This window comes from Corylus avellana, chromosome 6 (assembly GCF_965113065.1).
Source record: "Corylus avellana chromosome 6, dhCorAvel1.hap1.2, whole genome shotgun sequence".
NCBI classification, from domain to species: Eukaryota; Viridiplantae; Streptophyta; class Magnoliopsida; order Fagales; family Betulaceae; genus Corylus; species Corylus avellana.
Genome location: NC_142495.1, coordinates 6,238,108 through 6,254,399, shown reverse-complemented (window position 1 = coordinate 6,254,399; position 16,292 = coordinate 6,238,108). Strand labels below are relative to the sequence as shown.

At 34.9% G+C, this 16,292-nt stretch overlaps 1 protein-coding gene and 1 non-coding gene across 2 annotated transcripts; one reads left to right on the top strand and one right to left on the bottom strand.

Moving 5' to 3' along the window:
• Window positions 1-2,331: 2,331 nt before the first annotated feature.
• LOC132188374 (uncharacterized protein At5g08430) lies at window positions 2,332-15,765 on the bottom strand. The gene is made up of 9 exons (XM_059602804.2): window positions 15,495-15,765; window positions 9,473-9,552; window positions 8,941-9,128; window positions 6,519-7,368; window positions 6,050-6,162; window positions 5,721-5,780; window positions 4,423-4,473; window positions 3,037-3,107; window positions 2,332-2,674 (listed from the first exon to the last, which is right to left on the bottom strand). The coding sequence occupies exons 1-9, from the start codon at window positions 15,611-15,613 to the stop codon at window positions 2,476-2,478; spliced, it is 1,731 nt and encodes a 576-aa protein (XP_059458787.2). The 5' UTR covers window positions 15,614-15,765; the 3' UTR covers window positions 2,332-2,475.
• Window positions 10,528-10,683, top strand: LOC132188916 (5.8S ribosomal RNA). The gene has a single exon (XR_009440975.2). It is a non-coding gene; the product is annotated as a 5.8S ribosomal RNA (ribosomal RNA).
• Window positions 15,766-16,292: the final 527 nt, after the last annotated feature.

Here is a 16,292-nt window from a genome sequence, read left to right as displayed (position 1 = left end):
CATCATGCTCTCCAGGCATAAAATGGTTGTTGGCCAGGACTTTTGGAGCCCTGGTTGCTGTCGATGGATGAGCCATGATATTTTTTTCCAAGCCACAGGGGTTAAACTTTAATTAATTAGTGAACTAATCACGGTTGGTGCGGGTGGGGTAGCCGGGATGCGGGCAGAGTGTTACATCTTGATCGAAATAGGGCACATTCGAGACTGCTTATTTGTAGATTAATTGAAGGGGTTGGCTTCAGCAGCTATTCCTTTTTGAAAAACAAGGCCAAAAGAATCATAATCTCAAAAAGGATATTTGATGGGATTAAAAGGTGGCCTTTTTTCTTTGAATTTTAAATACCTTATGTTAAGACATATATTCTCTTTTCGCTAACTTCCAGGCTACAAGAAAACATGAGGTTTATTCCAAAGTGACGACACCCTTTACCCTACAGTTCTGATCATTGCTTCCACAATCATTTTCACCAATTAATTCATCCTTCATTATTTTTCGCTTTCGTTTCTCCTGATCTTCTTCACATGTACTGTTAATCATATATATATCTAATAAAATCCTTTACCCTGCATGCATATTGCATGGTGCAAATTTTTTCACTTTCCCCGCACCATTTCATGCATAAAATTTACCTAGCTAGGGCTCACCAAAAAACTTACCACCTTCGAAAACCCCAATGCATTGTTCCCCCCTCCTCGATCTTTTCTTATGAGCACAGGAGTACTGTAAATATAACTTTAATTACTATGATTTTTTTTTTTTTTTTTTGGTTATGTTTTGGAGTAGTAGTGCTAATTATTAGTGGGGTTCATGTATGAAGTCAAGTCAAAGATTCTAAAGTCGCAATTTTGTCTCACTGGAAATTAACAGGATTGCAACAGGAGATCAACAGATAATTCCAATTAATATGATTAATTTGGGTGCATGTCTTATTTATTAATTAAGTGATTAAAAAGCAGTTGAGTTAATACGACCAATATGTCGCAATACTAATTAGCAAACATTATCCCTGTTTGCTCGGAGCTAGCTGCAGTACTAGGTTCGATTAGTAGCTAGACTCTGATGAAGATATGCATGTGCGTGGGCACTACATGCTTCTTGGCTCTTGCTGTTGACCGACCTACCATTATTTGATTAGTCTTTCGTAAATACTAAATGATCACTTATGTGTGGTCTTATCTTTAAACTATAATTTATGACTTTATTCCCATGAGATCCAATTAAATATTATCTTTCTTGATTCTTGTTCGACATCTCATAAAGGATAAAGACGTCGGGGCATGCAACTGGCTTATGAAAACAAACTGTTTTCTTTTGCTGAGTATATATATATATATATATATATATATATCCATTAGAGTGAGTAATCATTATATAATGCGGAAATATTAGATGTTTTTATACAAGGTCAGGGTCAGCCATGAATCTTTGAAGGGGCAAAAGGGGAATTTCCGGACTGAGTAACCTAGGGCATGGTTGGAAACCATACAATCCATTTTGGGCCTTCTAGAATGGGTCCTGAGTCCTGACCCAGTAGCCCATGTCTTTCTCCACTATGGGCCAAAGGGCCCTCTAACAAAATGATAAGCATCCGGCCCGGCCCGGCCTGGCCTGGCCGCATGAACCGGGCATATAATTGTGCTTTCGTATACGCTGACGTGGCAGGTTTAATGACCTTCAGGTCCCATGCAATGTTCTTGAATCGGAAATACGTTGGTCACTAGTAAGTATGGGATATTATATACTAAAGAGTAAATACCAAGTTTTTTTTTTTTTTTTTTAATTCGTGCTAAAGGAAAAAGATTTTTTTTAAAAAAAAAAAAGACTAGGAGGTGGGTCTTTCCCATTAAAAATGAGGATATAACAACTAGGAAAAAAAAAGTTGAGAATATAACCAGAGAAAAGTCTGGTTATGGCCAAATTTACCGCATAGTGAGTATACAAGTATGCACTTTGGTTGATATTTTGAGCTTCCCAAGAAGAGGAGGCCGGAATGATGAAGTAAATACTAAGTTACTAACTATAGTTAAGTGTTAACTAAATAGTTAATACTATTATACATAGAATACTAGACTTGCTACTTACGTTACCTACATACTATAGTTATATACTATATTGTATAATATGCCTTACATACTTACATGTCATATATTTATACTATAGTTATATATAATATACTAGTAGTAGTTACTCAAATAGCCACGTATATTTATATATATAATAACTTGTGGTCACCATACAAGAGAAAGAACAAGACAACAAAGTTGGAAAGACATCCTCCAAAAATGGAAAAGATTAAGATAACAAGCTAACAAGCTTAACTGTGTCTGTAACATTGTATTTTGCACAAACTTGAATATGTAATCTGAGTTGCTAATGATAATTAAAACAAAAAACCATCTTCAACTTTAGTAGTCAACTTGCCCTGACTAAAACCCTATTAACAAAATTTCTATCACCAACTTTAATTTTTCAATTTAAGTAGTAGGAGTTTTGGGATTCCACACAAGGATCGATTGTGGTGAGCAAGGACTTCTTTCCATGTCGGCATCCAAATCTCTCGAAGCAGCTTTGAGCTCGACAACCTCTGCAACAACCTTTGGCGCCTGATTTAACAATCTTTCCTGCTCTGAGGGCGTTTTGAGCAACTCTCTTAGGTCTAGAAATTGAGATAATGTTTCACACATAGCTTGTTAAGGTCCACAGCTACAGAGATTCACATGGCATGACAAAACACAGACACAGAGCAAAACAAGTGGGTAGAAATGATATATGAACAGTAATAGTTTAATATCTTAAAAAGCCATCCCCCCAAGTTCATTCCAGTTAACATGACCACACAAATATACAGATAGGAATATGATAGTTCAAGACAAATAATTGTAATTTGAAAGTCTTGGTTTTGTTTCATGAAATTTTGGAAGATTTCACCTTGCGTAGGAAAGTAGTTAATGGAATTAGAATCCTGTATAAGCAAAATTTGGCATGCGATAGCAATCCTCACTCTATTTTACAGATCATAAACCATGGAAGGATATTCTCTTCTCCTGCCCTTCTCATTCGCCCGATCAATGTGATTTTGTAATGCAACCAGCTCTCTCTCAATCCTCTAAAAAAATGTGTGTAAAATGCATAAGGATCAGAAAATGAAGAGCAAGCAGTAAAACAAATTGTTTTGAAAAGAGTAGAAGACGCCAAATCAAAAAACTACATAAATAAATAAACACATACATGTAAAAGATGGAACATTTTGAGCGCTATAACAATGTTGTATAGATAAACTGTTTCCAATTGCGTTAGATAAAACTATAGAAGCAACCGATTTGTTTGTCATGAGCATCATCAACAATGACTAAAGATTTACTAAGCTGAAGTATACTTTTCCCTTTCTCTCCAGTACATGTTTTAGGGACCCTCTTCCAAGACTTGCATACTTTTGACCACCAAATTGCTAACCAATTTCAGAACTTTTGCAACATAACAATAGGGCAGAGAGCGCCATATGGGTCATTAAGATTATTTCATACTATATCTACACAATTATTCTTTTCTTCTTTCTTCTTGTAATTTCCCAGGAGCAAGCTTTCATTCCAATCCAAGAACTTTAATTTAGACAGCCATACAAACTCAATGTCTTAAACTCACAATCCCGCCTACCATTCCTTTACATAGGAAGGGAAGGTATCATTTGAATAAAAGTTCATTGGCTTCCAATGCACTAACTTCGTGTATGCAACTGCTTGAATCCTAAAGATAAACTTTTAATGATTACAGCTACTTTTTAATGGTAAGTACAAGGGAAGCTATATAGCAAATCATTATGGTAAAATAGATATTTGTTCCTCCAAAGTTCAGGTTGTAAATTTGGTTTCCTGAAGTTTTAATTTGGTAATGTCAATCCTGAAGTTTCAATTTATTTTCAATTATGTCCTTTGTTTAACACCATTAACCATGGACACATTAAAAGGTCATGTGACCCCGCCCATGAATATAAAATGACGTAGCATTGGCATGTTTACATTCATTTGAGTTTTCAAAAGAGAAAATCTGGCACAACATGATAACGTGATAAAGATCATTTGAATAATCAAAAAGAGAAAGGAAAAATAATTAGAAGTACAAAGAATGGATTTTTTTTCTTGGTTTATTTCTGTTCTTCTAATCTTTTTTACTTTCTTATTAACTATTTGCACCAATATCATGTCATTTCAGTCAGGTGTAATTCATGTGATGTTTAACAGTTATAACGTACAGTATCGTATTGAGGCAATAAATTAAAAACAAATGAAAACTTCAGGATTGGCATTGCTCGAATTGGAACCACCAAATTGGTAACAATTCAAAATTTATTCAAGCATAAATGTATTTTAGCCTAGACGAACCACAATGTATTTTTACTATGAGAATTGAATCAGATAACATACATGCTTTGTGATATCTGCGTGCAGAATTCTGGCCTTATCTTCAAGCTCCACCTGTAAAACAACATATTCTGGTTCAGATTTTGATTCACCAAATTAATATCATTAATGCATTGAAGGCAGAGCAACAAAGAAAGATGACCAGAACATTTGACAATCATCTAGCAGCTGTAAAGTGAGATGCATAACAAATTTCTGATAGAAGAGCTTTCTAGACTATGTCAAGAAATACAAACAAAGCCCCCGTGGTGAACCAGTGAAGAGAACTAGTAAATACATTATCTTAATGCTAATCTAGTTAAAGAGTAATACAACGGAAGGACCTAGAAGACAGAATCTTCCAGGATTCTGTCTAACAATGATTGAGGCAAACATAATTAAAGCTTGCTTCAATCCTTTGGATGAATTTCTGATTGAGGATCCTTGTGAATTATAGAATTTTTACTCAGAATAATGACTATATGAGAATCACAACAGGAAAAATATTATGAGATGATAACCACAAAGACAGTCTCAGCATTAAAAGGCATCCACAAATTCTAAAATTGTCTGGCAAGATCCACAAAGTCATCAGCTTTGGACTTTTTTTTTGGCTTGATAATTAACTTGTGCACAACTTAATACCGTCATGATTATTTCTGTGATGGGTGTGGATATTTACCTTCATTTTGACATAGTTCCAAGTTGAGATTAGGAGCTACAAAGAGAGTAACAATTTTTTATTGACTTTGAAGCGTTATGACTGAATATTTCCTTTTAAGGATATGATTGAGGAAGTAAGTTCAGGCAAAAAAGGAGGTGGTTCTTTGGCTTTTGAAGAAAAAAAAGAGACGGAAGAAATTCCCATCATATCTAAGTCGTTGCAAAACATATGTTGTGAGAATAAAGATGACTTCTCATAACTTTTCTCATCTAAAAATAACCCCTTTTTTCCATGACGTGGTTTCAAAAGGAACCATAACATTTTTCAGTATATACAAAGTTCTTTCTCATTGGAAAAGGCATCAAGACCTTCAGAAACTATGCCAAGAAGACTACTAAAGACAGTTTCAGTAGATGCAATTTTATTCTAGCTAAGTACTTTAAAATTCACTTCACAGTAGAATAACCATGCAGAGGAATTTTCTACAATGTTCTTTAGAAGAAATTCGCCCTTCCGGATAAATCATTTCTTGGTGTTTCTTTTGTAACCTTTTCACGTAAGAATCTTTGCAAAGACTACTTAATAAAATAAAATAAAAAGCATATGTTAAACAGGTAGAACGGTCATATCAACATATGCACTAGTCATTACTACATACGACAGTAGGTTTTTTGAGCAGGCCACTATTCACTTTTTGCAGCAGATCTTCACATTCCTCCTGCATACAACACTACACAGTTAGAACACAAATATTGTGGAGGGTATTTGCAATGAAGGGACCATATTCCAAACTTGATACTCTATTTAATGCCAGAAATAACTGTGCAATGGAACAGATTTTAGAATACACAAATGGCCATTCCTAATATATTCTCATGATTGATACCACAAAAATCATCAATTGAGCTCATTTTGAATTGATCAATATTTTAAAAAGTTTTTGCTTCATCATTTAAAATGAGAAACCTCCCAAATAATTTTAGTTACCTCAGTGATGTCAGAATCAGACAGCATGGAAATGCAAATGTCTGCTGGTACACTGGAAGCTTGCAGGAGAATTTCACTATGGATTTTACCAGATGATGAGGTTTCTTTTATGCCTACAGGGTAAAAGCAATTGGAGGAAAAAAAAAAAAAAAAACATTATTAGTTATTGAAGATCATGATTAATGTTATTTCGTAGACTACTATACGACTGCCATACAACTTGATGATGTTGCAATGAATATCAGTCTTTGGAATAGCACCTGTAAAAAAACATAAAAATTAAGGGCTGATTTTCACTGCCACGTTTTTCCAGTCGTATGATAATCATGTAGCAATCTACCAAATAACATTACTCTTGGTTCATGTTAGTGCAACATGCTCTATTTCATAAAGAATCCAAATTAATATAATCTCTATAATCTAAAAAATTAACACAATGCTAGCAGTCATTTTGCCTTGTAACAATTACCTGCAATTTGCAAAAGCTGGTGAGAAGTTTTCTGCAGATAATCTCGGGTGTCTGTTTTGACTTTTACAAAACTTCCAACTACTTTTCCTTCAAAACTTTCATGATGCTTCAATAACTCCTCCACTAAGCTTCTCCTTAAGTAGACAAGATTTATGTTCTCGGCAACTATAGATGCATAACCGGTCGGTTGGACAATACTTTCAACTTCAACTTCTGGAGACTTTTTATCCGTGCTCAACGTTCTCTGTTTCTTACATAATACCTCAAGATTTTCATTTTTATCTATCAAACTGCTTTTATCTTTATCCTCAAATTCCTCCTCTAATTGCACCAAATTCTCAGCAAAATGGGTATCCAAAAGCTTATATATCCGGTTCTTAAATACTGATTTCTTTCTGAAAAGAGAGTGCAGCTTTTCATCACAGACAACCCTCTTCTTATTTTCTGGGTCTCCAAGGTTGTTTTCTCGAATGTATTCAGCAATCATACAATCAACCTCATATTGTGATAACCGTTTGGTTATGTCTTTCCCAAGGGATTTGAGGAATGCAATGAGAGGTTTTGATCCCCAACCTATAAAATTCTGCGCCTTGGACCACCTCTGTTTCCGCAATGGCTTATATTCTTCCATATCATCCAAATCACAATCAGATATTATGAGTTCATCGTCTTTTTCATCACCACCCAACACCATGGAACCAGAACAACTCCAGGAATTTTCACCCTTCTTCATCTTGGCTTTCGCAGTATAGACATCATCCAAAGTCAGGCCTTCTTTTTCCTTTATGATTTCCCAATATTCCTTGAACAGGCCCTCATATGTATCTCTGTCTTTAAAGTCTATCTTGCCCTGAAAATCAAACAACCATACAGTTGAAGAAGAAACAAAAGTTAACATAATTGTATGCTCATTTGATCCAAAAAAGAATAAAGATCTAGAAACATAACCACAAATTCAATCAACTCTACTTAGTGACCTACCAAGGATTTTGTCACCTTTCTCATATAACAGTGAACCCTTTGCTTAACTATCTAAACGCTATGCTATGAAGTCTCTCTCAGCAACTCACTCACTCAGCAATAGTAAGGCCAGATAGAGGGCTGGGCAATTAAGGAGGGTTGTCTTAGGCCTCCCAAGAAACAAGGCCCCCCAATAAAATAGCATCAACAGCCCCTTAAGAAATAAAGCACCTTAAAAAATAGCATTAAAATGCACCCTAAAGAAATAAAATCCCCTAAAACTAGCATCTTTAATTTAATGATGGCAACTGAAAGTTAATTATCTTATAAGGTTAGATCATAACATACCTTAAATGTCTTTTGCTATTTTGCTTGTCAATGTTCAGCGTGTAATTAAGGAAAAAATATAGGATTAAATGAATCTCAAGGAAGAAAGGCATCTATAATGGCCAAATTGATTTAGAAAAAAATCAGGAGACGATTACCAAGTGCGGCATCTTGCTGTCTAAAAGGAATTTTGCTAAGACAAAAATAGGTAAAATCAAGAGAAGGTAAAAGCCATCTTTGCCATGTGAAATAGGAACAAATATTCCACTTGAAACACTGGCCTATATATATATATATATATATATATATATATATATATATATATATATAAAATAAAAAAAATAAAAAAAATTATATTCATTTTCAAATGCACACATTACTTATAGAATATTATTGATAATACCCACAAAAGTTGCTTCTGTAGAAAGAATTGTTAAACTAAAATTGATACAATCCTATTTACGATCGACTATGTCACAAAAAATATTAAATGAATTATCATATTCTCCATTAAAAATGATATATTCAAGAAACTTGAATACATAAATTTAATTGGTATTTTTGCATATCAAAAAGCAAGAAGGATTTTTTTAGATAACTTTGTTATATTTTGTATGATATAAAATTTTATTATATCACTATATTGAAATTAAATAGGTCTCGTCTAAACTGTTCACCTTAGGCCCCAATTTATATTAAGCCGCCCCTAGCAACAGCATTGCACTCAACCAGTCACTATGCCACCCAGCATGCTCTCAATTCTCCCCCTCAATTTCTCACCAAGTAACCCACACCAAAACCGAACGACCAATACATCCTCAATACGATGAAGTTACTCATATCCATAAGTCAATTGCTCTTTTTTCTTTTATTTTTTTAATCCACAAACTGACTAGGTTGGTTTGGTGTGCATTTTCTCCTAAACACCAAACCGAATCAACTGCGCATGCCCCTAAAACATAGACACCAATTTGAAAGTTAAGTGCCCCATTCTTGTAAACTTCTAAAAAGTTGGCGGGGTCATATTCTCTACAGAGTATCAGGATCCAAAACCCCCATTTTAGGAATGAAAAATAATGCATTCAAGCAGAAACCTGTATCTTTCATACTAAGCTCGTAAGATTACTGCACATACCCCATCAGAGTCATATTCCATGTTTTCTTCTGCAAGTAGAACAAGCTTCAAACACTCACAGCAGAATCCATTCTTCCCACTAGCAGGTGCAAACTCAGCAGCACCGATGCAATGTTTGCATACGGAGTTTGGACAGCACAAGCAATGAAACTTTGGAGATTTATGGCATATTAAGCACGAATGACAATCTGAGATGTAAAAGAATATCACTTAACTCATTTTGCATAAGATTGAAAAGAACAATGACCTAAAATTGCAGTGAGATAAAAATATAAAGTGGGATAAGTCAAGTTCAGTGGATACTTCAGCATATAGTGCAGTTCTATCAGCAAGATGGGTTAAAACATGTTAAACATGATCATTAAATTTACTAAAATCATGCTTGATCTTATGCAATATAACAAGTGATGGATCACAAGCATTCGTACATGCTAGATTTACCAAATTCACACCATATTTGATAAGCAAAGATTTTCACAGAAATGACAATATTTATCAAACCCAAATATATCATAGTTGAAATATAGCTTACTGCAAGTCCAGGATTCTCTAGTCTCAAAAAATGAAACATCATTTCCCACACATCCAGGATGATAAACTTTTAGACAATCCCTGCAATGAACAGATACATTAAAGAAGTAACATAGATAATGTTCTATATTAAGCCATTGAAAATTATCATTTATGTTTGTATAGAATGCCATAAGTAGCACAAAGAAACGTACACTTATATTAATGGATCAAGATGATGAAGTTATTCAACAATGGTTCCATTTCACAGAAACATATCATAAATTTTCAACTGTACATAAAAGGGCCAAGCTCGTCATGAAGCCATGTTGCTGACAGATCAACCAAGCCAATTTACAAGTTTCTTAACGATGACAACCCATACTTGAGAAACTTATGCACAAATTACAATCAAATGAAGAGAAAATGGTCCTTCCAGACATAATGAATTACTGCAAGATGTATAAGATACATATGAATCATTAGATAGAAAAGGAAGCGCATCAATGTGTCAAAGGAAACTCCACATGTGAAACTATGGAACGGTGATGTGCCATTATCCCGCTCGGGTTGGTAAGGGCATACTCCATACATACAAAACGGTACTCCTTTATGCAGCTAGTTAAAACGGTGTCGAGTAGCCATCAACAAATTAAATGCCTCCGTTCAAATAACGGAAAACTAAAAGGTAAACATCCCGCTCGGGTTGGTAGAGGTATACTCCGTACATATTAAAACGGTACCCCTCTATGCAGCTAGGTAAAACGATGTCGGATAGCCTACATATTTCTCCACATTCTCCCAGTTTCACTATGTTAAGGATCTCATAGGGGAGGTCCTCTCTCCAGACTCTCCTCACCAACATCCCCAGCAAAATGACTCACGAACTTGTATAAACAACTGGGGTCGGGGGGTGCTCTCGCCCTGTGCCCCTGAACGCTAGGGAGACACTCCTGCCTTCTTGCCGAACAATGAACCCCGGCGCAGTCTGCGCCAAGGAACTTCAATTAAAGAGTGCCTCCGGTCGCCTCGGAAACGGTGTGCGTGCCGGAGGCGAATCTTGTACAAAACCATAACGACTCTCGGCAATGGATATCTTGGCTCTCGCATCGATGAAGAACGTAGCGAAATGCAATACTTGGTGTGAATTGCAGAATCCTGCAAATCATCGAGTCTTTGAACGCAAGTTGTGCCCGAAGCCATTTGGTCGAGGGCACGTCTGCCTGGGTGTCATGCATCGTTGCCAGAAAAAACTTATCAAAAAAATTAATCATTAGGAGTTTGATTCAGGAATGCATGTGTTCAAGTTTCAGCAGTATGAGGTACTCTCCAAAGGTATATCTAAGTAGGCTCGGCAGATTCTTTAGAAAATAAGAAGAAAGTCACCATCACTACAGACCTACAGTAATGCATTCCAAACCTGAGGCTTATATTATTTCCCCAAAAAATGAACTGTGTTAAGTTGAACACTGGTAGAAAACCTCCATTGACAAAATACTCATTTGATACGGCAAGGACAACTCAAATCTAGAGTAGATCTGATATGAACCAGCCAAAGATGACACCTTTTAAGCAAATTGACGCTTGCAAAAAGGTTTAAGAAGAAACTCTAGCAATAAACAAGATTAAAGCAAAGAGAAGAATATAAGATCAAAGTTGAAACAATAAAATATCACTTGTAAGCTCCACAGAATCCAAGAACTCGGATCTGAAATTTCATATAAAAACTAATGACCGGGTTCCAACCCCAACACAACCATAAAATCAACACAAGAATTTTGGTCATGAAGTGGAAACCCTTTGAGAACCTCAAAGGTAAAATCACTTCGGGACAGCCAAAACGAAGAGATCACTATAATGTAGAAGAACTAACTACACACAAAGTAAACTTACAACACCTTGTAAAATACTAAGACCAATTGTAGGACGACCCGTTCCCCGTGTGTCTCTACTCTAACTCCCTGCTAGCAAACCTTCTATGAGTGCCTCTCCTTTACCAACCCACCAATAAACCTCTTTGCGCTTGTAGGTTGTGTATGGTGTGGTTTGAGAGAACTAGCTCCAAGAGAGGAAAATCATCAAGCTTTATACAAAACTCTCTTGGTACAACAATGGAGAATGAAGGGATACATCACAAGAGGTTCTATAGCTCAACAATGGGCTATACTTCTCTATTGAACAAATAAACATCCATTCCTATTTATAGTCAAAGGGATAAGGTCAGCTCAATGTCTAAAAGTTCGAAAAAAAAATTTAAGACCAGAATTCCCTATGGCATCATGACAAACCTTTTGATGTCAACACTTCAGCCAAGGTTTCATCGCTAACTTTTCTAATATTGGCAAGCAACATCAGCACTTCTATCTAACGTTCAAGTGACATTTTCAAATTGGTGCTCTCGAAACTCCATGACTTCAACATTTCTATCTGGCATCTAAGTCAAGTCAAACAGGTATCCTTGAACCTCCACGACGTCAACACTTCTATCTGGCATCTAAGTGACGTTAAACTGGTGCTCTTGAATCTCCAAACGCCAGCACTTCTAGCTGACATCTAACACTAGTCTTCAAAGTCTTCATAACAAGGGATGTCAACACTTCTATTGGACGACCAAGTGACATCTTACACCAGAATACGCAAAGACCCATCTTTTTCACACCAAAGCACTTGGGTGATGAAATTGATTTACGGCCAACGTTTTGATCATCGAATAAAACCAATTTCTAAAACCTAATATCATATATTAGAGAAGAAAATGTTGCATACAATGTCTCAAAAGAGGCTACTTAATACTATAATAACCTTTAGTAACCCCAGAATCCTAGCTCTTCATCTTTAATAGAACAAATAAATTTTAACATCCAACTTCATTAAAAATCACATGGTAGTCACATAACCTTTTTAAAATACTAAAAACATAATATTATAAAGCACAACATGATAATAAAAGATTGGTCTTGAGATAGTTAATGGACTAGAAAAAATAGACTAGAGGGCTTTCTTTGTTTTGGGCTTAAAAGTTCCTGCATCAATCCTTCTGAGTTTTAAAAAACTTGGCTTCGACGAGAAAACCTTGGTTGTTTCAGCATACAACTCAGGATCAATTTTCTTCAACTCCTATTCATCAACCCATTTACTTTCACTAGTTCGAAGTCAAGAACCACCTTTACCGATTGCTACTCCTTGATATAACTTTTTGACATCAAGCACATCTTCAATAACGTCTTGTTGAACTTTTGGTAGCTGTTCAAGTTGTTCTTCAACAGCTTGCATTTCTCTATCAAGCCCAATTGGTGTCTTGAATGCAGTCTTCCATTCATCGTCACTCATTCTAATTTGATTGCACCCACTCCTCAAGTCTATTTTGGAGAACACCTTTGATCCAACTAATTTGTCAAGCATATCTTCTAAACAAGGAATCGAAAACCGGTACTAGATTGTGATCTTATTAATAGCCCTACTATCCATACATATTAATGTAGGACAATATTTACCCATATTTTCGGTGTTTTCTGAATTAAGAAAAATAACAAAGAACATATTGGGAAAGCACCATTTGAGGAGATTTTTATTCGGTTTCAGACAATGGAAATACTGAAGGAAAGAATTTGTCAAGATCCCAGCTGATTTTCAACCATATTTAGTTGAGAAAGAAAATCAATTTTATTGATTTCTATTTTAGATTAGGATTTTATTTGAATTTTCCATCTTTAGGTTTTCTTTGCCATCAAGTATTTCTATAACTATTGTTTTTTTTTTTTTTTCTTATTTTCTTTTTTTTTTTCCATTTGTAGGAGGATTTTATTACCTTTCCTAGCTTTAGGGTTTTACTGTAAGTGTGGATCAGTTGTATTGGAATAATCAGAGTTTTTTTTTTTTTTTTCAGTTTTCTCCATCAACATGTGTATTGATTTTGCGTATTAAGAACACAGTTTCTCTTTCACGTCTATCGCTTTCGCTATGTCAAAGAACTCCAATCTGAAATATCTTATATTAGAGAAGAAAACACTGCCTACAATGACTCAAAAGAAACTATTTAGGGAAAACTTCACCTATCACTCCTAATCTTTCATCACTTTGCAATCATATCTTTAAACTTTAAAAAGTGTCAATTTAGGGTCACCATCTTTCAGAAGTTTGCAATGTCAACCCTCCCATCAAAATTCAGCGTTAAATCAAAAAGGATGAAACCGGGTTTTGTACTTCTCCACGGAATCCATTTGTTTCAACCTTGTTAAAGATTCCCTAGGTTTATCATATAAACTTTGTCCAAAACGAATTTGCATTGCTTTCACAAAACTATTCCAGTCAGTAAAATTGCTGAATGTTGTATTCCAAGCTAAAAGATTATGCACGTCAAATTTGGGAAGCTCTTGTTGGCTCTGATCACTTCTTGCAACCTTTGATTTGAAACTGACATCTACTGCACTTGCTATAAGGCTTCTTGACTTTTCTGGAGTGCTTCTTTAAAATCTACTAGGCTTTTGTGAATTGCTTCTTGAAATTCTGCTTTACTCTTCAAGATTTCTATCTTGAACTCATCTTGGTCTTTCTGTAACAATTCCACAGATTCTGTCTTCTGAGAACTCCTTGCATCTTCCGCCATTATCAAACAAAACTTGTTTTCATCAAGCTGAATCTTGGGCTCTGATACCACTTGTTACACGTTTGTTGTAAATCCGTAATTTTTCTATTTTGGTTTGTATTTTTGAATTGAAAATGATAAGGTTTGTTGAATGGGATGATAGATATGAAGGAATTGTAATATCAGTATTGAAAATGTATTGAGTGATTCGAGTGCTCAACCTCCTATTACAAAGAAATGAAACAAACTTGACCATTCTTCTTCCATATCTTTATCACTGAACTGGGCTCTTCATATCAGCCCACCAACCAACCAACTAACAGAATCCAATCAGCTAAGCCTACTAACCAACTAACAAAATCCAACTATTTTATGGATCCTACCAACTATTATTATATGAATCCTATTAGACCCATTACATGTGCACGTCTTACATCTAGATCAAAATGGAAGATAATAAAATGGTTTTAAAGGAAGGGGAGCCAATCCCCTTTCTTTCCTTTCTAAAAGGGACTATTCGTTGTTTATCTTTTCTTTTTTGTTTAGATAAAAAATAAAAATAAGAGGTGAGTGGCCATATTTTGTTCCCACCAATCACACTATCTTGCATCCTTTACATAATAGTGACTGACAGCGAATACAACATTACAAAAGACTTCCACACAAAAAAAAAGTTATTAAATAGTGCAAACATGTGCACATGTGGTCCCTGATTTGGCTAATCCACTATTCAAGCAGAAATCCAAAAATACATAATTGCCCTTAATCCCAATAACGGTAAAAAATTAAAAATTAAAGATTAAATAAAAAACCATAAATCAAATGTGCCAGGCTTAAGCCAAAACAAAATCAACGAGCCATAATGAAAATAGTGGGAATTCAGGGTATTACCATTCGCTCTTTGCTCTGCCAAGATTAACTACTTGTGCCTTTTTCACCTTAACACCCACCTAATATAATTGTCAAAGTTCCTTTCTTTTTTAGGTTAATTGAAAACATTGACAAAGGTGGGTTAAACTAAAAAATTATGGTTGGGGATTTCTAAACAATCCCTATCTTTTTCATCAGGCTTTTTACACCAAATCTTTATCTCACTTGCACGGTCAACTTTTTTATCCCACTTTCAATTTGCCTGTGAATTTTTTTATTTTATTTTACACAATGACTCCATTGTCGCACATCAACAAAGTGGTGTATAGCATTTCATTCATTCATTCATTCATATATATATATAGAGAGAGAGAGAGAGAGAGAGAGAAACGATGAAAGGAAAAGCTAGTTGTGACTGAGAACAAAGAGAAAGTTGTCGTATTCAAAAGAACAAACATGTGTCGCCCAGAAAAAGACAGTTCCCGTCCCACCCTCTTCATGAATACGCTTACTAAAATCGAAAGCTTTTTTGCATAAATATCAACAAGAAACCGAAAAAAATAAAGGAAATTGCAAAAAAAACACTCACCCGTAATCGCAGATAATAAGCTCCCCACCATCTTTGCAAACGAAACACCAATCCTCTGCTTCAGTGTCTTTGTTAATCCTTGGCATTCTCTTATACTTCCTCGTTTTAGACCCTTTCATCTACAATATGAAGCAGGCTCTTCCTCTCTGAGTCTCTACTCTCTTCCGCTAATCAGCTAATGGGGATTATTTCTTTTCCGAAATTAATTGTCAACTAGGGACAAAGAAACAGCAAATAAACGGTGTAATTAGGTTAAGGAAGCACATTCTCTTCGCTCTCATCAACAAGTAGAACCCAATTTGGCTACCTAAAAAATAAAAACCCAATTTGGCTATAATTATTGCTTACATCTTACATGGAAATAATATTTACAACAATTTAAATAGAGTCGTACAAGGAAGGGGAAAATATATAGGCTATTTTTTATTTTTTTATTTTTTTTATCCGAATATATAGGCTATGTTAGTTAAAGTGATTTGGAGTTTGTTTTGATTTTAAAAAAAAAAAAACAAAAAACAAAATATATTTTGAAGTTACATTAAAGTAAATATTATTTTTGTAGTTTTTTTTTTTTTTGGGAACAGATTATTTTAAAAAAATTTAGGAGCACTTTCTGTTTTTTAATATTTATTAATGTTGTTTTTTCCAAAAACTTTGAGAACCGAAGAGCCTATACTTTTATAAACCATAAATGCTGGTTCTCAAATATTTTCTTTAAAAAATTAGCTTTCAAATAATGTATTATTATCTCATGAATTTATAGACATTCAGAAGGCAAGAGCAGTGATATCATAAAGG

Excerpts from the sequence above, each read along its gene's own strand:
- LOC132188374 (XM_059602804.2), bottom strand. The coding sequence starts at position 15,613 with ATGAAAGGGTCTAAAACGAGGAAGTATAAGAGAATGCCAAGGATTAAC. Across the intron at positions 9,129-9,472 it reads TAGAGAATCCTGGACTTGCA|ATTGTCATTCGTGCTTAATA; the intron begins GTAAGCTATATT and ends TTTACATCTCAG. Across the intron at positions 7,369-8,940 it reads TGGAATATGACTCTGATGGG|GGCAAGATAGACTTTAAAGA; the intron begins GTATGTGCAGTA and ends TTTGATTTTCAG.